This window comes from Heteronotia binoei, chromosome 21, assembly GCF_032191835.1.
Source record: "Heteronotia binoei isolate CCM8104 ecotype False Entrance Well chromosome 21, APGP_CSIRO_Hbin_v1, whole genome shotgun sequence".
NCBI classification, from domain to species: Eukaryota; Metazoa; Chordata; class Lepidosauria; order Squamata; family Gekkonidae; genus Heteronotia; species Heteronotia binoei.
Window position 1 is genome coordinate 7,264,451 of NC_083243.1, and position 27,311 is coordinate 7,291,761.

The following is a 27,311-nucleotide window of genomic DNA, read 5'->3' on the forward strand; positions in this document are numbered from 1 at the left end:
AGGGCATAGAGGCCGAGGCCTTCATAAGAACACAAGAAGAGCCCTGATGGATCAAACCAGTGAGGGTCCATCTAGTCCAGCCTCCTGTCTCACACAGTGGCCAGTCAGTTCCTCTGGAGGGCCAACAACAGGGCATAGAGGTCGAGGCCTGCATAAGAATACAAGAAGAGCCCTGCTGTATCAGACCAATAATCCACCTAGTCCAGCATCCTATCTCACATAGTGACCAGCCAATTTCTCTGGATGGCAAACCACAGGGCATAGAGTCCAAGGCCTTCATAAGAACACAAGAAGAGCCCTGCTGGATCAAACCAGTGGTCCATCTAGTCCAGCATCCTGTCTCACACAGAGGCCAACCAGTTCCTCTGGAGGGACAACAACAGGACACAGAGGCAGAGGCCTTCATCAGTACATCAGAAGAGCCTTTCTGGATCAGACCAGGAGTCCATCTAGTCCAGCTTCCCATCTCACGTAGTGGAGGGCCACATGGGGTTTCCATGGGAACTGCTCTGGGGAATCCTCAAAAGATGTGCTAAAGTGGAGAAGAGTCCCTCAAAGTAGGAGGTTTTTAAACGGGTCAGTGTAGATAATAAGTATCATGCTGTTTGGTGCACAGAGCGGAGCTGGGTGAATTCTCAGGAATTTTAAGTCCCTCAGCATGTCCATTTTTTTTGTGCCACAGGTGTGAGGCTGAGAGCCTCAGAGAAGAAAACACCATTTTAAGGAAAGAAATCAGTTTGTTGAATGAGGAAGGGAAACTTTCAGGCCTGAGACTGAGGGAATTGAATGGCTCTCGAGAACTCTGGTAAGTCTCTTTAAATTCCTAGAGATTTTGGGACAGGGTACCTGGGCACGGTGGGGTTTGGGGAGGGGAGGGGAATGACATCAGCGGGGTGGAGCATACACTTCCAAAGCAGCCATTTCCTCAGGGAAAACTCATCTCTTTTGGCTGGAGACGAGTTGTAATTCTGGGAGATCTCTACCCCCCCACTTGAAAGTTGGCAACTCTAAACTGGACACAGAATAATCCTTGGTCAGTGCTGAAGCTGGGTTTTTTTTTTTTGTTTTTTTTTTTGAGGTAGGGTTCAGAGCCTGGACAACCTTTTGCATTCCTTGTGGTTCCTTGTGGTTTTCCTTGTGGTTTCCTTGTGGTTTCCTTGTGGTTTCCTTGTGCATTCCTTGTGGTTTTCAGTCTTCAGTCTTCATTTTAAGCTGTTGTGAGAGGGCTTGCGCCATTTCCATGACTTCCTCACTCCGCCCCCCCCCCCCCCCATCGCTTGCTGAAAGTCAATGAAGCTGTTACTGTATGTCGAACAATTTTTATTGTGGATGTTTTAGGCAAAAAATAGAGACTGCGCGGAAAGAGAAAGCGGCAGCGCAGAAGATGGCTGAAAATCTGAAGAAGCAGGTAAGGCTCCCCCCCCCCCAACCACACACACACACACACACACACATACTTCTGACTGTGACTAGACTGGATTTGTTAGGTTTGTATCTCACTCTTCCTGCGTCCTGCCTCAGGGAAGGTCACATCATGAAAATCCAGGGCTTTTTTTGTAACAGGAACTCTTTTGCGTATTAAACCACATCCCATGATGTTACCAATCCTCCAAGAGCTTACAGGGCTCTTAGTACAGGGGTGTGTGGCCTAATATGCAAAGGATTTCCTGATGCAAAAAAAAGCCTTGTGAAAACCTAACACAAATACAATCAATACAATAAAATATGCACTGTCTGCGCTTTGCTTGTACCTTCCCCCCCCCCCCACTTGCTTGGATATATTGTGCTGGCACAGCCACTGTGGCACTACTTCTGCAAAAATGCCCCCCTTCGGTTTCTACTGCGGAGACTTTCAGATTTGACATCTCTATCATTCTACTCTATGATTTTATGATCTACACCCCTGCTTTTTTACTTCCCCCCCCTCCATTGGAAATAATGGAGGATAGAGGATACCTTCTTTGGGGTTCAATAGAATTGGACCCCCAGTCCAATCTTTCTGAAACTTTTTTTGGGGGGGGTCTTTTGAGTAAAAGCTATGCCCCTACCTCAAAAAACAGACAGCCCCCCCACGCCCCTAGATAGATTCCCCATTATGACCTATGGAAGGGGTGGCCAACGGTAGCTCTCCAGATGTTTTTGTCTACATCTCCCAACAGCCCCAGCCATTGGCCATGCTGGCTGGGGCTGATAGGAGTTGTAGGCAAAAAAACATCTGGAGAGCTACCATTGGCCACCCCTGGTCTATGAGTATCATTGACTATTATAGTCCCCATAGGCTACAGTGGAGCTGGAGGCATTTAAAAAGTGTTGCAGTCCTTTTAAATGTGTTTGTGAAGCTGCAGCTTCACCCAGAATGGCATTTAAAGGGGGCGTACATTCTCTTTAAATGCCGTTTAACTTTGGCTATCCTGTTTTCCTAAATAATCCCTAATTTGGGGGGAATTATGCGGGACTGGCTATGCTTTATAGCCAAAGATAAACACACACCCCTCTATATCCAGTTGAAAGAATAGCCAATAAATACCAGTAAGTTTTTTTCCAACTGTTTTTTTTCTGCTTGGATAGAGCCAAATGCCCACTTCTACTCTCTTTGTGTAGAAGATTGCAAAAGACAACTGGAGATTTATACCCTGCCCTTCTCTCTGAATCAGAGACTCAGAGCAGCTTACAATCTCTTATATCTTCTCCCCCCACAACAGACAGCCTGTGAGGTGCGTGGGGCTGAGAGGGCTCTCCCAGCAGCTGCCCTTTCAAGGACAACTCCTGCGATAACCATGGCTGATCCAAGGCCATTCCAGTAGCTGCAAGTGGAGAAGTAGGGAATCAAACCCAGTTCTCCCAGATAAGAGTCTGCACACTTAACCACTACACCACTACAGATGTCATCATCTCCTGTATTTTGTCATATAGTTCTATTTTTTGGCTAATCCTGTAGCATCAGAGACTGCTGGTAGGAAGAGGAATATGATACAAGAGCAGAAAAGGGCAGTGACCATCTCCTTGAGTCCACATTGAGTCTATCCCACAACCACTTTACCGGCTGGAGTTCTCCATGTACCGCCTAGGAAAAAACTTGTTCTTTGATTCTGCTGCTTTCCCAACCAGCTCCTGTTCTCCAATCAGGTGTTGGAACTGCAAGCCAGGAATCAGCAGCTGGAAGCAGAAAACACTGATCTGGGCCAAAAGAATTCCCCCAGCCAGGTGGACACGCCAGATCTTAACCAGGAGCTGCTGAGGACACGCCGGCAAAGAGAAAGAGAGTCTGAGAAGTGTGTACCCGAAGAATGGGGGAGAGAGTGTTCTCGACTCAAGGCAGAAATGGAGAAATGTAAAATCCAGGTAATGATAAAGCAAGGCTGAGTAAAAAGGGAGTGCCAGGTTCAAATTTCACTTCGGCCATGAACATACTAAATGCCCTTGGGTAAGCCATGACTTTGTTCTGGGCTTGTGCCTCTTCCCAAATCAGCAATATGGGGCCTTAAGAGAGTCAGTTTGGTGTAGTGATTAAGTGTGCGGACTCTTATCTGGGAGAACTGGGTTTGATTCCCCACTCCTCCACTTACACCTGCTGGAATGGCCTTGGGTCAGCCATAGCTCTCGTAGGAGTTGTCCTTGAAAGGGCAGCTGCTATGAGAGCTCACTCAGCCCCACCCATCTCACAAGGTGTCTGTTGTGGGGGAAGATAAAGGATATTGTGACTGCTCTCTGAAATTCAAAGTGGAGGGCAGGATATAAATCCAATCTCTTCCTCCTCCAAAGCCAGTTTGGTGTAGTGGCTAAGTGTGCGGACTCTTATCTGGGAGAACCGGGTTTGATTCCCCACTCCTCCACTGGCAGCTGCTGGAATGGCCTTGGGTTAGCCATAGCTATCGCAGGAGTTGTCCTTGAAAGGGCAGCTGCTATAAGAGTCCTCTCAGCCCCACCCACCTCACAGGGTGTCTGTTGTGGGGGGGGGGGGTGAGAAGATAAAGGAGATTGTGAGCCGCTCTGAGTCTCTTATTCAAAGAGAAGGGCAGGGTATAAATCTGCAGTCGTCGTCTTCTTCTTAAAAGTTGCTATCCTTAGGGAGCTTCAGATTTTGCCCCCTCTAGATAGTCTGTAGAAGCTGAATCTCTAAGTAAAGGGCACATGAGCAGGTGAAGCTGCCAGGCCATTGGCTTGTCTGACTCAGTGTCGCCTGCTCTGACTGGCAGCTGCTCTCTTGGTCAGCGAAAACTCTTTCCCCAGGAGAGATGCCATGGCTCAGTGGTAGAAGGGAAAGACCATAGCTGAGTAGTACTATATCAACTGTACATGCAGTAGATCTCAGGTTCAATCCCTGTCATTTCCTATTAGAAGGACTAGGTAGGAGGCGATGCGAAAGACTTAAATTTCTCAGACTTAAGACCTTGGAGAGCCGTTGCCTGTGAGCGGAACACCAACCTTGTTGGGCCTAATTCAGTATAAAGGCAGCTTCATGTGTTCATCCCTGACAGGTGATATGATCGCCATCTTCACGGACTTGAAGGGCTGTCATCTAGACTAGAGGATGGTGCAGAATTGTTTTCTGTGGCCCCAGAAGGTGGGATCAGAACCAGTGGGTTGAAATTAAATCAAAAGAGTTTCCGGCTCAACATTAGGAAGAACCTCCTGACTGTTAGAGAGGTTCCTCAGTGGAACAGGCTTCCTCCTTGGGAGGTGGTGGGCTCTCCTTCCTTAGAGGTTTTGAAGCAGAGGCTAGATGTCCATCTGACAGCAATGAGGATCCTGTGAATTTAGGGGGAGGTGTCTGTGAGTTTAGATCGGTTCCTCAGTGGAACAGGCTTCCTCGGGAGGTGGTGGGCTCTCCTTCCTTGGAGGTTTTTAAACAGAAGCTGGATGGCCATCTGACAGCAATGAGGATTCTGTGAATTTAGGGGGAGGTATCTGTGAGTTTAGAGTGGTTCCTCAGTGGAACAGGCTTCCTCCTCGGGAGGTGGTGGGCTCTCCTTCCTTGGAGGTTTTTCAACAGAGGCTAGATGGCCATCTGGCAGCAATGAGGATTCTGTGTATTTAGGGGGAGGTATCTGTGAGTTTAGAGCAGTTCCTCAGTGGAACAGGCTTCCTCCTCGGGAGGTGGTGGGCTCTCCTTCCTTGGAGGTTTTTCAACAGAGGCTAGATGGCCATCTGACAGCGATGAAGATCCTGTGAATTTAGGGGGAGGTATTTGTGAGTTTCCTGCATTGTGCAGGGGGTCGGACTCGATGACCCTGGAGGTCCCTCCCAACTCTATGATTCTATACCTGACATTTGAGACCTTGAGCTGGAAATGCCAGGGGTTGCTTCTGGGACCTTCTGCACGTATAGCAGATACTGTAGTACTCAGTTCAGTTCTCCGTTCGTTTATTGTAATTAGCCATTGGCTGTTGCAAGTCTACAGAAATCTCAAGGAACAGCAAAGTAAACTAGAAGTTAATGAACGTACAAAGTATCATGCAAAGCAAATGGGTATAACAACAAATGCAATATGGCAGCAATAACGATGGAGATATACCCATAAGTCTACAGATAATCCCTTCACATTGCCACCTTGGCACGTATTTTCTTTGCTGCGGGGGCAATGACTGGAATTTTCGGGAGATGTAAGCATCAGTGTCAGATCCAAGACAGTACTCCACTATGATCTCTCCTTCTTTGGAGGTTCTTCTACAGAGGCTAGCTGGCCCTCTGACAGCAATGCTGATTCTGTGAATTTAGGCAGATCGTGAAAGGTGGGGCAGGAAGGGTTGCGTTGGTGCTTCGTTCTTGTGGCCCCTTCTTACACGCCCAGGGAAATGATGTTCGCCAGTTTGGGGTCAGGAAGGAATTTGATCCAGACCAGTTTGGCAAGGGATCCTAGAGGAGGTTTTTTGCCATCTTCTGGGCATGGGGCAGGGGTCACTGGGGTTGTGGAGGACGGGAAGCATTTGTGAGTTTCCTGCATTGTGCAGGGGGTTGGACTAGATGACTCTGGAGGTCTCTTCCAACTCTATGATTCTTTGATTCCTCAGTGGAACAGGCTTCCTCCTTGGGAGGTGGTGGGCTCTCCTTCCTTGGAGGTTTTGAAACAGAGGCTGGATGGCCATCTGATAGCAATGAAGATCTTGTGAATTTAGGGGGAGGTGTTCGTGAGTTTAGAGCAGTTCCTCAGTGGAACAGGCTTCCTCAGGAGGTGGTGGGCTCTCCTTCCTTGGAGGTTTTGAAACAGAGGCTGGATGGCCATCTGATAGCAATGAAGATCTTGTGAATTTAGGGGGAGGTGTTCGTGAGTTTAGAGCAGTTCCTCAGTGGAACAGGCTTCCTCGGGAGGCGGTGGGCTCTCCTTCCTTGGAGGGGTCTGGAGACCAAGTCCTATGAAGAGAGGTCAAAGGAGCTGGGGATGTTTAGCCTGGAGAGGAGGCGGCTGAGAGGTGAGAGGATCACCATCTTCAAGTCCTTGAAGGGCTGTCATAGAGAGGATGGTGTGGCAGCGCGGCAGCTGGCCCCTTTCCTTGAGCGCAACGACTTAGCGACGGTAATCCATGCTACGGTCACCTCAAGAATAGATCACTGTAATGCTCCGTAGATGGGGCTACCCTCGATGCTATCCCGGAGATTACAACTAGTGCAGAACGCTGCGGCACGGCCGTTAATGGGGCTGCCGCGACGGGAGCACATTCAGCCAGTGCTGAGAGAGCTGCACTGGTTGCCTGTTGTGTTCCGAGTTCGCTTCAAGGTGTTGGTATTAACCTTTAAAGCCCTTTATGGTCAGGGACCTGTCTATCTACGGGACCGCCTTTCCCCATATATCCCCCAGAGAGCACTGCGATCAGGGACAAAAAATCTGTTGTCTGCCCCTGGGCCAAAAGAAGCCAGGTTGTGTGTAACGAGATCCAGGGCTTTCTCGGTGGCAGCACCAGAACTTTGGAACACCCTTCCAGAAGCCATAAGGGCCCTGCGGGATCTGTCTGCGTTCCGCAGGGCCTGTAAGACCGAATTGTTTAAGCAGGCTTTTGCTGTTTAATTGAAAAAGGGCTGCCACCGGACATCTTATAGAATGCTGGCGATCACAGTCGAGAATTCAACACCGCTTCTATTGTACTGAAGCAGCGCCATAGCATGGTTTTAAAACTGAAATAAGTAAATTATGGTTTTATATGTTTTATTGGACTGATTGTATTGTATGATGTTGTGAGCCGCCCTGAGTCCGCTTGCGGAGAGGGCGGGATATAAATTGAATGTAATAAATAAATAAATAAATAATTGCTTTCCGTGGCCCCGGAAGGTAGGACCAGAACCAGTGAATTGAAATTAAATCAAAAGAGTTTCCGGCTCAACATTAGGAAGAACTTCCTGACAGCTAGAGCGGTTCCTCAGTGGAACAGGTTTCCTCAGGAAGTGGTGGGCTCTCCTTCCTTGGAGGTTTTTAAACAGAGGCTGGATGGCCATCTGACAGCAAGATCCTGTGAATTTAGGGGGAAGTATCTGTGAGTTTCCTGCACTGTGCAGGGGGTTGGACTAGATGACCCTGGAGGCCCCTTCCAGCTCCATGATTCTGTGATTCTCTTGCTCACCAGCAGCCTAAAACATGGCTGACATAGTTCAAGTCAAGATGAGAAAGTCCATCTTTCCTCCTCCCTGCTCAACACAAAGTCTCTCTCCTGCTCACCCATAATGCACTTGCAAACCCTGTTAGCAGATTCCTCCCTGGACCTTGACTTCCTGTTGGGTTTTTTTGCTTCCAGTCATCCGTGCTGGTCTCGTCCTTGGAGGTGGAGCTCCGTCATCTCAGGGGTGAGGCTTGTGCCTTGGAAGAAGACAACCTTTGCCTGAAACAAGAACTGGAGAAGGTACAACAGGTAAGGCTCGGTGCAGAGCATCATAAGAACATAAGAGAAGTCATGTTGGATCAAGCCAATGGCCCACCCAGTTCAACACTCTGTGTCACACAGGGGCCAAAAAAACACACTCTGTGCCACACAGGGGCCATCAGGAGGTCCATCAGTGGGGCCAGGACACTAGAAGCCCTCCCACTGTTGCCCTACAAGCACCAAGAATACAGAGCATCACTTCCCCAGGCATAAGAACATAAGAGAAGCCATGTTGGATCAGGCCAATGGCCCTTCCAGTCCAACACTCTGTGTCACATAAGAACATAAGAGAAGCCATGTTGGATCAGGCCAATGGCCCATCCAGTCCAACACTCTGTGTCACATAAGAACATAAGAGAAGCCATGTTGGATCAGGCCAATGGCCCATCCAGTCCAACACTCTGTGTCACACAGTGGCCAAAAACTTTTATATATACACACACACACTGTGGCTAATAGCCACTGATGGACCTGTGCTCCATATTTTTATCTAAACCCCTCTTGAAGGTGGCTATACTTGTGGCCACCACCACCTCCTGTGGCAGTGAATTCCACAAAGAAGATATATGAAGCTGCCTTATACTGAATCAGACCCAACATATATGAACATATGAAGCTGCCTTATACTGAATCAGACCCTTGGTCCATCAAAGTCAGTATTATCTACTCAGACTGGCAGCGGCTCTCCAGGGTCTCAAGCTAAGGTTTTTCACGCCTATTTGCCTGGACCCTTTTTTAGTGGAGATGCCGGGGATTGAACCTGGGACCTTCTGCTTACCAAGCAGATGCTGTACCACTGAGCCCACGGTCCCTCCCCTAAATCTGCTATATCTTCTCCCCCCACAACAGAAACCCTGTGAGGTGGGTGGGGCTGAGAGGGCTCTCACAGCAGCTGCCCTTTCAAGGACAACTCCTACAATATCTATGGCTAACCCAAGGCCATTCCAGCAGGTGCAAGTGGAGGAGTGGGGAATCAAACCCAGTTCTCCCAGATAAGAGTCCACACACTTAGCCACTACACCAAACTGGCTTTGGAGGAGGAAGAGATTGGATTTATATCCTGCCCTGCACTCTGAATTTCAGAATCTCAGAGCGGTCACAATCTCCTTTCCCTTCCTCCCCCACAACAGACAGCCTGTGAGGTGGGTGGGGCTGGAGAGGGCTCTCACAGCAGCTGCCCTTTCAAAGACAACCTCTGCCAGAGCTCTGGCTGACCCAAGGCCATTTCAGCAGCTGCAAGTGAAGGAGTGGGGAATCAAACCCGGTTCTCCCAGATAAGAGAGCTCTGGCTGACCCAAGGCCATTCCAGCAGCTGCCAGTGGAGGAGGGGGAAATCAAACCCGGTTCTCCCTGATAAGAGAGCTGTGGCTGACCCAAGGCCATTCCAGCAGGTGCAAGTGGAGGAGGGGGGAATCAAACCCGGTTCTCCCTGATAAGAGAACTGTGGCTGACCCAAGGCCATTCCAGCAGGTGCAAGTGGAGGAGGGGGGAATCAAACCCGGTACCCCCAGATAAGAGAGCTCTAGCTGACCCAAGGCCATTCCAGCAGCTGCCAGTGGAGGAGGGGGGAATCAAACCCGGTTCTCCCTGATAAGAGAGCTGTGGCTGACCCAAGGCCATTCCAGCAGGTGCAAGTGGAGGAGTGGGGAATCAAACCCGGTTCTCCCAGATAAGAGAGCTCTGGCTGACCCAAGGCCATTCCAGCAGGTGCAAGTGGAGGAGGGGGGAATCAAACCCAGTTATCCCAGATAAAAGAGCTATGGCTGACCCAAGGCCATTCCAGCAGCTGCAAGTGGAGGAGTGGGGAATCAAACCCGGTTCTTCCAGATAAGAGAGCTCTGGCTGACCCGAGGCCATTCCAGCAGCTGCAAGTGGAGGAGGGGGGAATCAAACCCGGTTCTCCCAGATAAGAGAGCTCTGGCTGACCCAGGTCCATTCCAGCAGCTGCAAGTGGAGTAGTGGGGAATCAAACCCGGTTCTCCCAGATAAGAGAGCTATGGCTGACCCAAGGCCATTCCAGGAGGTGCAAGTGGAGGAGTGGGGAATCAAACCCGGTTCTCCCAGATAAGAGAGCTATGGCTGACCCAAGGCCATTCCAGGAGGTGCAAGTGGAGGAATGGGGAATCAAACCCGGTTCTCCCAGATAAGAGAGCTGTGGCTGACCCAAGGCCATTCCAGCAGCTGCAAGTGGAGGAGTGGGGGAATCAAGCCCGGTTCTCCCAGATAAGACTCCACGCATTCAACCACTGCACCAAACTGGACGCGCACGCACACATCCGCGCACACCCCCCTTGATGACTTGCATATAACCCTGCAAATCTTTAGTGATTCAGTCTTAAATTTTAAAACCTGTCTTTTTAATCTGTATTTAACTTTTCCATCAGAGCCAGCGTGGTGCAGTTGTTAAGAGCGACAGACTCTAATCTGAAGGACTGGGTTCGATTCCCCGCTCCTTCTCCACAGGCAGCTGCTGGGCGACCTTGGGTCAAGTCACTGTTCTTCCAGCGCTCTCTCAACCCGAAACAAGCAAATCTAGTTTGCCCTCTGGTCGTGCCTAACTCTAAAAGAGCTAAAACTTCAGGCTGCCAGACGGTCTTAGGACCTCCTGGCTATACTGCACACAATGCCATACAATAATAATGATTTACTTCTTTCATTCCACCGTCCCTGGAACCCCCCCCCCAAAAAAAACCCCTTCAGAGTGTGGGCATTCTAAATAGCCAGATACTCAAGCAATGTATCTAGATCCATGTGTTACAGCAACTGAAGCAAATTCATTCCCCTCCACACAGACACACACACACGCAAACACAAAGCAAGCACTGAGAACTTTCCTTCTAACTAGCGCAAAAGCCCTAGCGTATGCCAGTTTGGTGTCATGGTGAAGTGTGCGGACTCTTATCTGGGAAAACCGGGTTTGATTCCCCGCTCCTCCACTTGCAGCTGCTGGAATGGCCTTGGATCAGCCATAGCTCTGGCAGAGGTTGTCCTTGAAAGGGCAGCTGCTGTGAGAGCCCTCTCCAGCCCCACCCACCTCACAGGGTGTCTGTTGTGGGGGAGGGAGATAAAGGAGATTGTGAGCCACTCTGAGACTCTTCGGAGTGGAGGGCGGGATATAAATCCAATATCTTCATCTACCTCACAGGGTGTCTGTTGTGGGGGAGGAAGGGAAAGGAGATTGTGAGCCTCTCTGAGACTCTTCGGAGTGGAGGACAGGATATAAATCCAATATCTTCATCTACCTCACAGGGTGTCTGTTGTGGGGGAGGAAGGGAAAGGAGATTGTGAGCCTCTCTGAGACTCTTCGGAGTGGAGGGCGGGATATAAATCCAATATCTTCATCTACCTCACAGGGTGTCTGTTGTGGGGGGGGGGGAAGTATAGGAAATTGTGAGCCCCTCTGAGACTCTTCGAAGTGGAGGGCAGGATATAAATCCAATATCTTCATCTACCTCACAGGGTGTCTGTTGTGGGGGAGGAAGGGAAAGGAGATTGTGAGCCTCTCTGAGACTCTTCGGAGTGGAGGGCGGGATATAAATCCAATATCATCTTCTTCTTCTACCTATGGGAGGGTACCCTAAAACACCAGTGGGGCAAGATAACCTGGATCACTTGGTTGTTATCGATCATTTGGAATACTGTGTACAATTCTGGTCACCGCAACTCAAAAAGAATATTACAGCATTGGAAAAAGTGCAGAAAAGGGCAACTAGAATGATTAAAGGTTTGGAACACTTTCCCTATGAAGAAAGGTTAAAACGCTTGGGGCTCTTTAGCTTGGAGAATCGTCGACTGCAGAGTGACATAACGGTTTACAAGATTATGCATGGGATGGAGAAAGTAGAGAAAAAGTCCTTTTCTCCCTTTCTCACAATACAAGAACTTGTGGACACTCAATGAAATTGCTGAGCAGTCAGGTTAGAATGGATAAAAGGAAGTACTTCTTCACCCAAAAGGTGATTAACATGTGGAATTCACTGCCCACAGGAAGTGGTGGAGGCTACAAGCATAGCCACCTTCAAGAGGGGATTGGATAAAAATATGGAGCAGAGGTCCATCAGCGGCTATTAGCCACAGCGTATTGTTGGAACTCTCTGTCTGGGGCAGTGATGCTCTGTATTCTTGGTGCTTGTGGGGGGGGGCACAGTAGGAGGGCTTCTACTGTCCTGGCCCCACTGAAGGACCTCCTGATGGCACCTGGTTTCTTTGGCCACTGTGTGACACAGAGTGTTGGACTGGATGGGCCATTGGCCTGATCCAGCATGGCTTCTCTTACGTTCTTATGGATAAACTGTAAGTGTTGAAAAGTGTGTGCCTCCCACAGCTGCTCCAGTGCCCAGACCTCTCCGATCTCCAGAATGAAATTTCCAGCATCGTCATGCAAAACGAGAAGCTCCTGGAAGAGAAGGAAGCCCTCAGTGAAGAGCTGAACAGATCCACTGAGAAGGTGAGGGACGCAAATCACACTTCCCTGCTTCCCTGTCTCTCATCACACGTAGGGCTGCCAAGTTCCCAGACCGGACAGACGTTCCCCTGCCCAGGAGGTTCCCAACCCGCGAGCCTGCATTGGGCTGGTGGGGGGATCCTCCCCTGACGTCACCAGTGCGATGACATCACTCGCAGTGACATCATCACGCCACCTGCTCTAGGGGCTTCTGGGAACACTCTATGGTTTTCCCAGATGCTCTAGCAATTTGGGAGGGAAAACTCTATGGTACCTATTGTACCATAGTTTCCACTCCCAAATTGCTAGAGTGTCCGGGAAAACCATAGAGTTTTCCCAGAAGCTCCTGGAGCGGCTGGCGCGCAATGTCGCCAGCATGGTGATGTCATTATGCCCCACACGCTGTGCACGCGTGAAAACAGTCCCCCGCCAGAGGCTACGGGGGAGTTGGCAACCCTGAAATAGTGCCTGATAGTGCCTCTGGGTGCTGGCATTCAAAGTTTAAATGCCTATGAACATGGAGATTCTTCTTAGACACCATGGCTAGTAGCCATTGATAGACTTATCTGCTGTTAATCTGTCTTAATTCATTCCTGTGGCCATCATTACATCCTCTGGCGTTGAATTCCACGCTTTAATCCCTCTCTGTGTAAAGTCGTTTTCCCTTTTGAATATCCTGAATGTGCCGCTTCATTGGATGCCCCCAAGTTCTAGTAACTGGAGAGAGGGAGGGGGGGGGAAGTCTGTCATTACTCCAAAAGCCAACCTGAACAATTTTGCCTTGCGAGACCCACAGAAACGAAGCAAGTCCTGCTGGACCAAGGTGCCCTCAGAGAATGCGTTTGACATGGGAGGGGCCGTCACTGAGAAGGCCTTTCCTCTGGTGCTAGCTAACTGAGGCATCCTGGCCCAGGCCCTTCAGTTTTTTCTTTCTCAGATCACTGTGCCCCACTCGCATGCTTTGTTGCTAAATGTGGGATAGGTCCTCTGAAGCTCTCAGGTCCGATGGCGTTGGCCTTCGGGGGCTAGACCAGAGGTGCCAAAAGAACATAACGTAAGAGCGGCCATGTTGGGTCGGGCCAGTGGCCCATCCCAGTCCAAAATGCACACTTTCCCTTTGAAGAAAGTTTAAGATGTCCTGTTAGGCGCCCTGAGCCTGCCTAGGCGGGGAGGGCGGGGTATAAATAAAAGTTTATTATTATTATTAAAACGCTTGGGGCTCTTTAGCTTGGAGAAACGTCGACTGAGGGGTGACATGATAGAGGTTGACAAGATGATGCATGGGATGGAGAAAGTAGAGAAAGAAGTCCTTTTCTCCCTTTCTCACAATACAAGAATTCATGAGCATTCAATGAAATTGCTGAGCAGTCAGGTTAAAACGGATAAAAGGAAGTCCTTCTTCACCCAAAGGGGGATTAACATGTGGAATTCACTGCCACAGGAGGTGGTGGCGGCTACAAGCATAGCCAGCTTCAAGAGGGGGTTAGATAAAAATATGGAGCAGAGGTCCATCAGTGGCTATTAGCCACAGTGTGTGTGTATATATATATATGTGTGTGTGTGTGTGTACACACACACACATACATACATATATATATATATATTGTGTGACACAGAGTGTTGGACTGGATGGGCTATTGGCCTGATCCAACATGGCTTCTCTTATGTTATTATGCTGTGTCACACAGTAGCCAAAACTGAGGTGTCATCAGGAGGTCCACTGGGGCAGCCAAAACTCCAGAGCCCTCCCACTGTTGCCTCCCCCAAGACCCAGAATACAGAGCATCACTGCCCCAGAACATAAGAGAAGCCAAGTTGGATCAGGTTAGTGGCCCATCCAGTCCCACATTCTGTGTCACACAGTGGCCAAAACCCAAGGGCTATCAAGAGGTCCACTATGGGGCCTAGAACTCCAGAAGCCCTCCCACTGCGGCTTCCCAAGCCCCAGAAAGAAGTGTGACCTTCCAAACACCACAAAAATTCCAAATCTTTTCACACTTCCCAGTAAGCCGAGTGGGAACTCATGGGGCTCATTTTTTTTTTCCATTCTAGGTAGCCTTCTTGGAGGGCCTGGTTGCTTCCCTGAAGCAAGAAAAGGGCACTTGGGAAATCCTGAAGCAGTCACTGAAAGCACAAATGACAGCATCGCAAGACAAGGTGCATCGTTTTAGTTGTCTAGACAACCTGTCCCCCTATCATTCCACCTTACCCTTAGAAGGTTTCAAAGAGAGATGCCGGCGTAAAATGGCTGAGCTTAAATTTCATCAGCAGATTGGATTTTGTTAACTTGGACTCTCTTGGGAAGTTGGATTTCTCTATCCCTCCAGGATCCAGTTAGCATGGCCTAATTAGAAGGAGCCCAGATCAAGACATCCCAGGCCAGTCTGATCTCAGAAGCTGAGTAGGATTGGCTTCACTTCATACTTGGATGCGAGACCTCTAGGGAAGTCCAGGGTTTCTAGGCAGAAATAGGCAGTGGCAAACCACCTCTGAACATCTGACCTGACCAGTGTTCCCAGTCTGGTGTAGTGGTTAAGTGTGCGGACTCTTATCTCGGAGAACCGGGTTTGATTCCCCACTCCTCCACTTGCAGCTGCTGGAATGGCCTTGGGTTAGCCATAGCTCTCTTATCTGGGAGAACCGGGTTTGATTCCCCACTCCTCCACTTGCACCTGCTGGAATGGCCTTGGGTCAGCCAGAGCTCTCTTATCTGGGAGGACCGGGTTTGATTCCCCGCTCCTCCACTTGCACCTGCTGGAATGGCCTTGGGTCATCCAGAGCTCTCTTATCTGGGAGGACCGGGTTTGATTCCCCACTCCTCCACTTGCACCTGCTGGAATGGCCTCGGGTCAGCCATAGCTCTCTTATCTGGGAGAACCGGGTTGGATTCCCCACTCCTCCACTTGCAGCTGCTGGAATGGCCTCGGGTCAGCCATAGCTCTCTTATCTGGGAGAACCGGGTTGGATTCCCCACTCCTCCACTTGCAGCTGCTGGAATGGCCTCGGGTCAGCCAGAGCTCTCTTATCTGGGAGAACCGGGTTCGATTCCCCACTTCGCCACTTGCACCTGCTGGAATGGCCTTTGGTCAGCCAGAGCTCTCTCATCTGGGAGAACCAGGTTTGATTTCCCACTCCTCCACTTGCAGCCGCTGGAATGGCCTTGGGTCAGCCATAGCTCTCTTATCTGGGAGAACCGGGTTGGATTCCCCACTCCTCCACTTGCATCTCCTGGAATGGCCTTGGGTCAGCCATGGCTTTCGCAAGAGTTGTCCTTGGGAGAGCTCTCTCAGCTTCACCCACCTCGCAGGGTGTGGGGGAGGAAGAGAAAGGAGATTGTGAGCCGCTCTGAGACTCTTGAGTGGAGGGCGGGATATAAATCCAATATCTTCTTCCCTCTAAGCTGAGTTAGTGTGAGTTAGCTCACAGGTTTTTAGCCTCCGGCTCACACATTCTTGTCTTAGCTCAGGAAGGGTGACCCCAGATCACACTCATTGATGCAGTAGCTCACAACTTTAATGCCAGTCGCTCGCAAAGTAGAATTTTTGCTCACAAGACTCTGTAGTTTAGAGGGAACGTTGGACCTGACCTACCCATGATGGCCCAGGCTAGCTTGATCTCCTCAAATCTCAGAAGCTGAGGAGGGTCTACCCTGGTTAGTACATGAATGGGAGACTACCAAGGCAGTCCAGGGTTGCTACGCAGAGGCAGGCAATGGCCAGCCACCTCTGTTCATCTCTTGCCTTGGCCTGGATGGCCCAGGCTAGCCCAGTATCATCAGCTCCTGGACGCTGAGCAGGGTCTGCTCCGGTTAGAACTTGGATGGGAGACCACCAAGGAAGTCCGGGGTTGCTACGCAGAGGCAGGCAAGGGCAAATCACCTCTGCTTGTCTGAGCTGACCTGGATGCTCCAGGCTAGCCCGATCCAGTCAAATCTCAGAAGTTAAGCAAGGTTGGTGCTGGTTAGTACTTAGAAGCGAGGCCGACCAAGGGAGACTGGGGTGACTATGTGGAATCAGCTCCCAGAAGAAACGCGGGCCCTGTGGGACTTAGAACAATTCCACAGGGCCTGCAAGACCACCTTGTTCCGAATGGCCTTCACCAGCTGAAACTGCTAAACTGCTAAGCCCTATATGGCCTAGGACCTGCCTACCTGAAGGACCGTCTCTCCCCACACGTTCCCCAGAAAGTACTGAGATCGGGAACTCGAAATCTCCTAGTTATCCCCGGGCCAAAAGAAGCCCGCTTAAAATCCACCAGGGACCGGGCCTTCTCTGTCATGGCCCCCTCCTGGTGGAACCAGCTGCCGGAAGAGGTGAGGGCCCTGCGGGACCTTGCCCAGTTCCGCAGGGCCTGTAAGACAACCCTCTTCCGGCTGGCCTATGACTAGCTGGTACAAGCAACAAGAAACAAGAAATCAGGTGTAGTTATAATAGAGGTTGCTGTCCCTAATGTCTTAAATATTTAAATGGTTTAAATGCTTTAAATGTTTTAAAATGTTAAATGTATTAATTATTTTAACTGATTTATGCTTAAACTGTATTTATGTGGAACTCCGTGCTGTGAGCCGCCCTGAGCCACTTGTTGGGAAGGGCGGGATAGAAATTATAGAAATAAATAAATAAATAAGCAAACTTGCCAGCGATTATAGCACCAAATACATTAATGTCTTTTTTAGAATTTTAATGGATTTTAATCAATTGTAGTTAAATGTTATTTATTACTATTATTATTGTACTATGTATATATTGAGTTCTTGTTGTTAGCCGCCCTGAGCCGCTTCGGCCGGGAGGGTGGGATACAAATAAAATGTGACTGACTGACTGACTGACTGAGAAGCAGCCAACGGCAAAATACCTCTGAACGTCTCTCAAGTTGAAAGGCCTAAGGCAGGGGTGTTGAACTTATTTGTTATGAGGCCCGGATCTGACATAAATGAGACCTTGTCAGGCCTGGCCATGTGAATCATAAAACGTAATGGCATGTAGTGGAGATATAAATTTTATGAAGGACACAGGCAAACAAGATTTTTGAAAGCTTAAAATAAAACATGCTTAGAAAATTAGCACTTATTGGTCTTAAAGGTGCTTTCTTTGTGTCTCTCCCATGGGATCCAGGGAACTGGGCAAAGGAAGCTCTGGCTCTTTCCTTCTTCCCCAGGGGACCAGGAGCCTCGGCCAACAGAAGGAAGAGAGACTTGGCTCAGTAGCTCTGCTGTGCAATTGAAAGAACCTGGCAAAGCAAGCTATTTCTTCCCCCCGCTTCCTCCCCAAGGGAGGAGCCTCAGCCAATGGAGAAAATAAGGATGTTGCTCTGTAGCTCCTGTGCGACTGAGCAAGCCTGGGAAAGCAAGCTGTGATGCAGAAGGAAGTAAGAAAGAGGGAGAAGGAAGCAGATGGCAGACAGTTCCTCGAGGGCCTGATAGGAGCCTTCAGGGCCTAATTTGGCCCACGGGCCGCATGTTTGACACCCCTGCCCTAAGTAGTCATTATAGGTTGGTTGCAACTTGATAAGGAAGGAATTAGAAGTATGTGTTCTCAAGGACTTCTGGGGTTGGAAAATGCCAAGCTGAATTGCTTCTCAGAAGGGGAGCAGGCTGGGGCTTCTGTTCGGGGTAGTGGAGGGCAATTTAATGTCTACTGCCTACTTTTCTCAGTCAGAGATCAGTCCAAGATATGCACAGGAAACTCTGAGGAGATTTACCTTGGCTAAAAGGGAGTCCCGGGGTGGGGGGCTCCTTTGAGGGGTCTCCGGAGACGAGTTGCATATTCATCATTGGCAGACGTTTCCAGAGTCATTTATTTGACATAAGCTCGACAGGATCCTAACCTTCTTTGAGACTGCTAAACATCTAAAGCTATACAAGACCGGTGTTGGATCTGGATAACTGCAGAAAAAGGTACTGATGACTATCATTCATTCCAGGACTATTTAAAGTTAAACAAAATAAAATCAGAAGATGGGAAATAGAGATTCTGAAAGCTTGGAAGAAGAAGGGGAGAAGGGGCGAAATTTGAACTTTGTAAATTTAAAGGACAGTGCTAAAAAGTGGAAAGGAATTTATTGTTTTGTCTACTTGCGGCTTTGGTGAAAAGCCCCATCGTCACAGATTTGCAGCTCTCACAGTCAACACAGGAAATACATCAAACATCGTGAGATCTTTTTACCAGTGAAAACGGGATTTGGTGGCAAGAAAAGCAGGAAGTGTCGGATGGAAAAAGGAAATCATTGAAGCAGCTAGCCTACTCTAGGACTATAATATCATAGAAAAACATTGGCGGCCATTGCCAGGTCAAAATTTAAACAAAGTTTTTAAAGTGTTCGGGACATTAAAAATTGGTGAAGCTGACAGAGGTGACAATTATAAGGTAAATACTATTGGACATTATCGCTGATAAGTATTTTAGAAGCCTTTTGAAGGAAAAAAATTTTTTAAGGGAAGCAGAAAGTCGCGACAGCCATTTTGGAAGAAATAAAAACTTTAAAAATTAATATCTGAGCCCAGGAGGCTCTGAGGATGGCGAAATTAGACTTATTGAAAAGGGCAAGCCTTATTCTATCAAACCTGATAGTTTAAATTTAATTTGGAGAGGTCAAAATTTTTGGTGTTTTTTTAAATGTCAGAGCATAAGTTAACCCGTGCAAGGACTGCCTCAATGGAGAAAATGCAAGAGCAATTAGAAGCGATGGAAGCCAGGATGATGAAAGGGGTGAGAGACATGATAACTGCTTCTAAAAAAGAAATTAGAAAAGATATTGAAGAGCTAAGGAAAGATATAGAAGATCTCAGAAATGAGACTGTGGTAACATAAAAGAAAGTGCAAGAGGTGGAAGAGAGAGTGAAAGTATATGATTCCACCTTGTTAAAAATACAAGAAAAGGTGGCAATTCATGACTGCAAATTGATGGAAACCCAGATATGTCAGAGAGGAGTACCTGAGGATGAAGAGACTGATTTGAAAGGATATATAATAAGAATAATTGCAGAATTTTTGGAGGAAGATCCTGAAGGAACTAGAAGAATGTATGACTATATGTATGTGAACTCACTATATGCCAAGTGAACTCACTATATGCCAAGAAAAATAATCTACCAAGAGATGTGGTTATAAGATATATGACAAAAGAAAAGGTGGGAAAAAACTTGAATAAAAATTTTGAAAAGACATTGATAGTGGGAGGCAGCAGAGTAAGAATCATGAAAGAATTGCCAAGACAAGTGATAAATGACAGAAAAGCATATAAAAATTGACAGAAAAACTATGTGACAATGAAATGAGGTATAGATGGATAATACCTGAAGGTCTGAGCTTTGAGCTGCAAGGAAAAAGGATTACAATTACAAGCACACAGGAACTGCGTAGGTTTTATGAAGAACATAAAGAATTTGCACCATGATGGATTACAAATTATTATCTTGGAATGTAAATGGACTAAATTCACCACAAATAAGAAAGGCAACGTTTCATTGGATTAAAAAGCAAAATTGTAATATAGTTTGTTTACAAGAAGTGCATATCAAACAAAAGGATTACAGATTTTTATGGAATAAACAACTGGGACTAGAATTTTATTCATTGGCTGAACAGAAGAAAAGGGGAGTGATTTTCTATATTAAACAAGAATTGGAGCCCAAATTAGTGTTTAAAGATAAAGTTGGACGATTTGTAGCAGCAGAAATAATATTAAATGCAAAAAAAAAAGTTGTTTTTGGGACTGTATGCACTAAATGGTGCAAAGGATGCTTTTTTAAACAACTTTTTTTATACAACAATTTTTTATACAATGCTTTTTTATACAACAATTTGATGAACTGACTTATGACCAAGTTTTGATAATGGAGGACTTTAATGAAACAATTAAAAACACACTGGATAGGTCTGGGGGTAAAAAAAATAATAAGGAAGGAAAATTGCCAAAGTCTTTCTTTGAATTGGTCAAACAAGAAAATTTGGAGGATATCTGGAGGAAATTTAATCCTGAAGTGCAGGACTATACCTTTTTTTCAGCAAGACATAAAACTTTTTCCAGAATTGACATGTTGTGGGGCACTAAAGACAGGCCTTATAACAAAGAAAATAGAGATTTTACCTAAAATTGGGGCTGACCATAACCCAATAATGTGGATTACAAAATTGTCTAAGAAGTTGAGAAGATGGAGATTGAATGAAGATTTACTACAGAATAAAGAAATAGTGACATCTCTAGAAAATGAAACTAAAGCTTTCTTCCAAATAAATGATAAAGAGGATATAGAATTTCAGATGGTCTGGGATGCTTATAAAGCAGTAATGAGAAGAATATTGATTACATTGAATAATAAAGAAAAGAGGGCAAAAGGAAAACAGATGTTGGACATTCAAAATGAAATAAAGAAAAAAGGAAGGGGAACTGAGAAAAAGGCCAGGGAAAAAGAAAATTATAAGGGAGATTACAATATTACAAATGCAAATGAGACATTTGTTAAATAAAGAACTGGAATGGAATTTGAAAAGATTGCAGCAGAAAACTTTCGAGAGAGCAAACAAACCCAGAAAATATTTGGCCTGGCAACTGGAGAAAAAGAGAGAAAGTAAAATTATTAATAAAATTGTGGTGGATGGAAAAGAGGTGGTAGATCAAAAAGGAATAAAAAGAGAATTCTTTAAGTATTATTCCAAGTTATTTAAAGGTGTTAAAATAAGGGGAAAAAAGATGGATGAGTACTTACAAAAGATAAAAATAGCACCCTTAGCAGAAAATATGCGAAAAGTTCTGAATGATCCAATTGAAAAAATAGAAATTGAAGCAGCAATTAATGCAAAGAAATATGGAAAAGCACCTGGGCCAGATGGATATACAGCTAAATTTTTAAAAACCTTCAAAGACGAGTTAATCCCGAAACTTCAGAAATTGATGAATATGATAAGAACAAAAGGGAAAATACCAAATACTGTTAAGGAAGGAAGCTGTTATTTCGTTGATTCCAAAGGAAGATAGAGATGTTATGAACGTAAAAAATTATACACCAATTTAATTATTAAATAATGACTATAAAATATATACAAGAATCTTGGCAGAACAGTTTAAACAATATTTGATAAATTTTATAAAGGAAGATCAAGCGGGGTTTCTTCCCAAAAGGCAAATAAGAGACACTATCAGAACTGTTGTAAATATTGTAGAATATTATGAAAGACATCCAGAAAAGGAAGTAGCATTATTTTTTGCAGATGCAGAGAAAGCATTTGACAATATAAATTGGAGATTTCAGGTTTTCATGGCTGGTAACATCATTAGGGTTTGTAGAATCTTTTGGACTCAAGTGCCGTGTTCTACTGGAGAAAGTTTTTCTTCCAGACGTTTCGTTCTCAGCTGCGGAGAACATCCTCAGTGGTGTTGCAGCCGGAGCAGGCGCTCTGACCTTCTTGGCTGCTGTGCATTGAGTGAGGCCAGGGCTGCTGGAGAGCTGCTATTTCTAGGCTGGAGGGGGTGTGGTGAAAGGGCAATTGGTTTGTGGATGTGCCCATTGTTTGGTGGGGCTTCCTGGAAGGGTAGTGATAAGGAAACTGGCTGTTGAAAGTGACCATTGTTCTGTGTTAATTGCTGGGAGGGTTGGAAGGGGTGTGAAGATAAGGAAGATGGTTGTTGACTCTGCTGATTGTTCTGTGGAATGTACTGGTTGTTCTGTGGAATGTACAGAAGATATGTAGAAAAAGAGTGGAAAATAAAAGGACATTGGACAATTTTTGATAATGATTAAGTCTTAGAAAAAAGAATATTAATTTTTGTTTTTATTAGTTAAGGGTACCTTTAAACATTAGTACTTTAAGTAAATAACACTGGCGGGGGTCACGTAACGGGAGGAGGGGTGGGTAGAAAGTAATATATGGGATAGATAAAAGAAATTATTAATGATGCAAGAAATATAATTTGTTACCATATGTTACCAAATAAAATTGTTTTAATCAAGAAGTATGGGTTCTCATCAGGCTGCCATAATGAATGAGCTATTCTCTTCTTAATCATGGTCTATTTGAGTTTGAGAGAGTCAGTTTGGTGCAGTGGTTAAGTGTACGGACTCTTATCTGGGAGATCCAGGTTTGATTCCCCACTCCTCCTCTTGTACCTGCTGGAATGGCCTTGAGTCAGCCATAGTTCATGGGAGTTTTCCTTGAAAGGGCAGCTGCTGCAAGAGCTCTTTCAGTCCCACCTACCTCACAGGGTGTTTGTTGTGGGGGGGGTAGGGGAGGTAAAAGAGATTGTGAGCCGCTCTGAGATTCAGAGTATAGGGCGGGATATAAATCCAATATTATCATCTTCTTCCCTCATACATATTTGGTCTTTGCGTAAGTCATTGCTGATGTCTTGTCCTTTCACAGGCTTCTGGCCCCACTGTTTGCAAAATGAAAAAAAGCACTCTTTCCTCTAACTCCCTGCCCCAACGCTTCTTCCACTACATGGAGGTTTCCCCGTTTTATCCTTGTGAGAATGCTTTGAGGTTGGTGAGGCTAATGGATAGATCCCAAAGGGCCATCCATTAGCTTGAGCCCAGGTGCTCTCAGCTTTTTGGCCGGGATGAGGTTGTCTTTCACCTATGTGTTAGATCCAGAGTTTTGCTGATGCTGCACAGAATGAACTTTCAGCCACAACAGACTTAACACGCCTCCCTCTCTGGAACTTGTAGGTATCCAGACTTAAATCGGACCTCAGAGTAAGTCATCAGGAGAGCGACGCTCTAAAGCGGGAAGTGATATCGTTGGACAAACAGCTGCAGACAGCCAATAACAAGGTATGTTGTCGAAGGCTTTCACGGCTGGAGTCCATCGGTTGTTGTAGATTTTCCAGGCTGTGTGGCCATGGTCTGGATATTGTGAGTCCTGATGTTTCGCCAGCAACTTTCCCCTCAGGAGAGCTCCTCCATTACAAGAAGAAGACTGCAGATTTATACCCCGCCCTTCTCTCTGAATCAGAGACTCAGAGCGGCTTACAATCTCCTATATCTTCCTCTCCCCACAACAGACACCCTGTGAGGTAGGTGGGGCTGAGAGGGCTCTCACAGCAGCTGCCCTTTCAAGGACAACTTCTGCTATAACTATGGCTAATCCAAGGCTATTCCAGCAGCTGCAAGTGGAGGAGTGGGGAATCCAACCCGGTTCTCCCAGATAAGAGTCCGCACACTTAACCACTACACCAAACCACTACACTTAACCACTACACCAAACTGACTTAGCATGTCACAGCCCAGAAAGTTCCTGCAAGATAAAGACTCAGCCCTCCCCCACCAGCCTGAGAAGATATAAATTACCTGCCGGCCATTTTCTTCTCAATTTGACCCAGAGGGAACTTCAGTTTTCTGGGTTACACCTCTGAGGATGCCAGTCACAGTTGCTTGGCTCACCATGCCAAGACCACGGCCACACAGCCCAGAAAACTACAACCAATAATAAGGTAGCTCCTTAGCATGGGGGGGGTATGCGCTTTAAAAAAAACGATTTAATTTTTTTAATTTATTAGTTCAGGATATTTATGATTTCAGAAAGGGGAGGATTATTGTTTTCTCAGAATGTCCAATCAGAAGTATTAGTTATGTTTTCAAAATCCATTTATTTTCTTCTCTTTTTTTCATTTTGGAAATGTAAAACCTGGCCACCTGTTCCCCCATAGAAAACTAAGAATGGTAGATCTGGCGTCTGGACTAATCCCGCTGTTTTCAGCAGTGAAAGACTGCCACTGCGGCTAGGTCTACCATTTACTGGAAATAGCCGAAATAACTTGGAAAAAATTCCAAAATTTTGGGAATGCCTCGCTTTCTTTCAAGTATTTCTGATCCAAAATCGAACAAGGAATGTCAGAGAGTTTTAGATAGGGTTGCCAAGTCCAATTCAAGAAATATCTGGGGACTTTGGGGGTGGAGCCAGGAGACTTTGGGGGTGGAGCCAGGAGACATTAGGGGCTGAGCCAGGAACAAGGGTGTGACGAGCATAATTGAACTCCAAGGGAGTTCTGGCCATCGCATTTAAAGGCACAGCACACCTTTTCAAATGTCTTCCATCCATAGGAAATAATGAAGGATAGGGGCACCTTCTTTTGGGGCTTATAGAATTGAACCCCCTGGTCCACTTGTTTTGAAACTTGGGGGGTACTTTGGAGAGAGGCACTAGATACTATACTGAAAATTTGGTGCCTCTACCTCAAAAAACAGCTCCCCCAGAGCCCCTGAAACCTCCAGCTCAATTCCCCATTATACCCTATGAGAATCGATCTCCACATAGGGAATAATGAAGTGCTCAGCAGATGTCCCCCCCCCCCGGTTTCTGGCGACTGTGAAGCGAGGGATTGGCCTCTCTACTCACGAGTTGGTGCCAACTTCTTCAAAGTAACACAGACACACCATCCCCAAGAGGAAGCCTTTCAATTGGAGACTGAAGCCTCCAAAGGCACATGGTCCTCTGGGGGCGGGGCTTCCCCTCTCCGGCCAGCTGACTGGGGGCGGGAAGGAACCTGGGAAAGCGGAAGAACTCCCACTGGGACCTGGGGATTGGCAAGCCTAGTTTCAGATCGGAAAGATCCAAATGGACATCTTTACCTTGGCTACTTTATTTTTCCCTTTCCGGTTTTTCTACACCATGTCAATGTTAGGGGAGTTTTCAAAAATCTAGTCCAAATCCCCCTCCCCCCCTTTTCTGAGTTCAATCTGGGAGAAAAAAAGATCCACTCAAGGCATTTTTGCTAACAAGAAGTCTGTCTTATTTAAAATGATCATTCCAGTCATGTTAGCGTCAGGCACCAGCCAGAGCTCAGTGACAGTGAGAACTCCTCAGAGGAGAAGGGCCCTGTGTAGCTAGCCTGGAGTTGACAGAAGCTGACCAGAAAGAAAATGAGGTGCAGGCATGCCCGGACTTACAGTCAAGAGCTCATTTAGCATCACCTACACCCTCCAGATCTAATTCAGTAGGCGAGACAGTTGCCCACCTCCACCCTCCCAGGATCACCTGCACGTTTGGAATGTGGCAGAAAAAGGCTGAGAACAGATTTATAGACTAGGCGGCGAAGTGCACTCCTTATGACTCAACACCAACAGGCCTGATGGAGATGGGTGGAGATGAATCTTTGCAGGATTGTTCCTGAGAAGCTGGCTTGGTGAGAAGCATGATGTCTTGGTGTGTAAAGTCTCCCGAGCACTGCCGCTCTCAATCTGCTCTTCTCCGCGTGGCTTCCGTCCGATTTTGCACAAGCTGCCCCAGGCCTGCAACTCACACCGCCTCTTTCGCACAGCAAGCAAGAGCCTCTAAAAACCGGTTTCTGTTTGCTGCGCGAAAGTGGCAAAGCGAGTTGCAGCCTCGGGAAAGCTTGTGCAAAATCCGACCGAAGCCCCGTGGCGAAGAGGAGTGCGAGAGCATCATAAAGCTAGTGGGAAATCGGTCAGGGATTTTTCTACAAGCGCTTGCTGTCTTTCAAGTGTGGCGTTTGGACTATATAAAAAACGTTTTTGGACGAATGTCGATGTTTGTGGCACCTCATGTAACTATGAATTGTGGTGTTTGTGGAGCGTTGCAGGAATCGTTGAATGGAATTTGGTATGAGTTTCACAGTATATAAAGATTCAGTATGTATAGTCGCAAATCAGTGGTGTTGCTGTTTAATCACGGTCAGGGCCGGAGCGTAGGGTTCTGCCGCCTGAGGCAGAACCCTGACGTGCGGCCAACCCTCCCCCCCCCTTGAAAACTTACTGTGCGCGGGGCGTGATGACGTCACATGGTGACATCATCTTGCACCGTTGTTTCTGTGCACTGAGGGGCCGGGAGAGTTCCTCCGACCCTTCAGTGCGCAGAAACAACGTGGCGCTTTCAATCCTGGGTGCTCTTGATTGTTTCTGCGCGTTGAGGGGTCGGAAGAACTCTCCCGGCCCCTCAGTGCACAGAAACAATATGCCCCACTCCCAAGAGCCGGCACCCAAGGCAAATGTCGCCTAATGTCGCCTAATGGACACGCCGGCTCTTGTCACGGTATTGTTTGTTAGCTTTCATAAGCTAAGCAGGGTCGGCCCTGGGTAATATTTGGATGGGAGACCTCTAAGGAATTCCAGGGTCATGAAGCCGAGGCAGGCAATGGCAAGCCACCTCCGATTGTCTCTTGCCTTGAAAGCCCCGCGGGGGTTGTCATAAACCGGCTCTTTTTTGGCGCCACTTTCCAACATTCAGTAATGCTGAGAGCGAGTCACTCTGGGGCCACAAAGATAAGCCCTTGGCAGAGGTTGCGCTGTAGAAATCGGACTTCCTCACTGCAAGCCGCACCACTTCTGACCCCGCTGTGCCTTGGGTGTCCCTCAGAATCGGGTTCTGGAACTCGCCACGCATCCCACGGGGCTTCAGAACCAGCAGAAGATGCTGTGCTGGGAAGAACTGGACCACCTGGTCAAGCAAGAGCAGCAGCTCTTGAGGCAGGAAAACGAGAGACTCCAGCAGGAAGTCCAAGGTGCCAAAGCGGAGCTCGCTCATTCGAGGGAGAAGGTGAGTGAGGTGCTTGGCAATCTTGAGAACATAGGAGAAGCCATGTTGGATCAGGCCAAGGGCCCATCTAGTCCAACACTCTGTGTCACATAAGAACATCAGTGAAGCCATGTTGGATCAGGCCAATGGCCCATCCAGTCCAACACTCTGTGTCACATAAGAACATAAGAGAAGCCATGTTGGATCAGGCCAATGGCCCATCCAGTCCAACACTCTGTGTCACATAAGAACATAAGAGAAGCCATGTTGGATCAGGCCAATGGCCCTTCCAGTGCAACACTCTGTGTCACATAAGGACATAAGAGAAGCCATGTTGGATCAGGCCAGTGGCCCTTCCAGTCCAACACTCTGTGTCACATAAGAACATAAGAGAAGCCCTGTTGGATCAGGCCAATGGCCCATCCAGTCCAACACTCTGTGTCACATAAGAACATAAGAGAAGCCATGTTGGATCAGGCCAATGGCCCTTCCAGTGCAACACTCTGTGTCACATAAGGACATAAGAGAAGCCATGTTGGATCAGGCCAG

General features: G+C 47.2%; 1 protein-coding gene across 1 annotated transcript in view; it reads left to right on the plus strand.

The window, feature by feature from the left end:
* The window catches only part of NIN (ninein), a 133,999-nt gene that overhangs the window by 90,679 nt on the left and 16,009 nt on the right, over positions 1–27,311 (plus strand). The window contains 8 exon segments of the mRNA XM_060261416.1: positions 683–805; positions 1,339–1,408; positions 3,127–3,342; positions 7,725–7,838; positions 12,175–12,297; positions 14,347–14,451; positions 22,958–23,062; positions 26,604–26,783. Coding sequence (XP_060117399.1) covers positions 683–805; positions 1,339–1,408; positions 3,127–3,342; positions 7,725–7,838; positions 12,175–12,297; positions 14,347–14,451; positions 22,958–23,062; positions 26,604–26,783 — 1,036 coding nt within the window.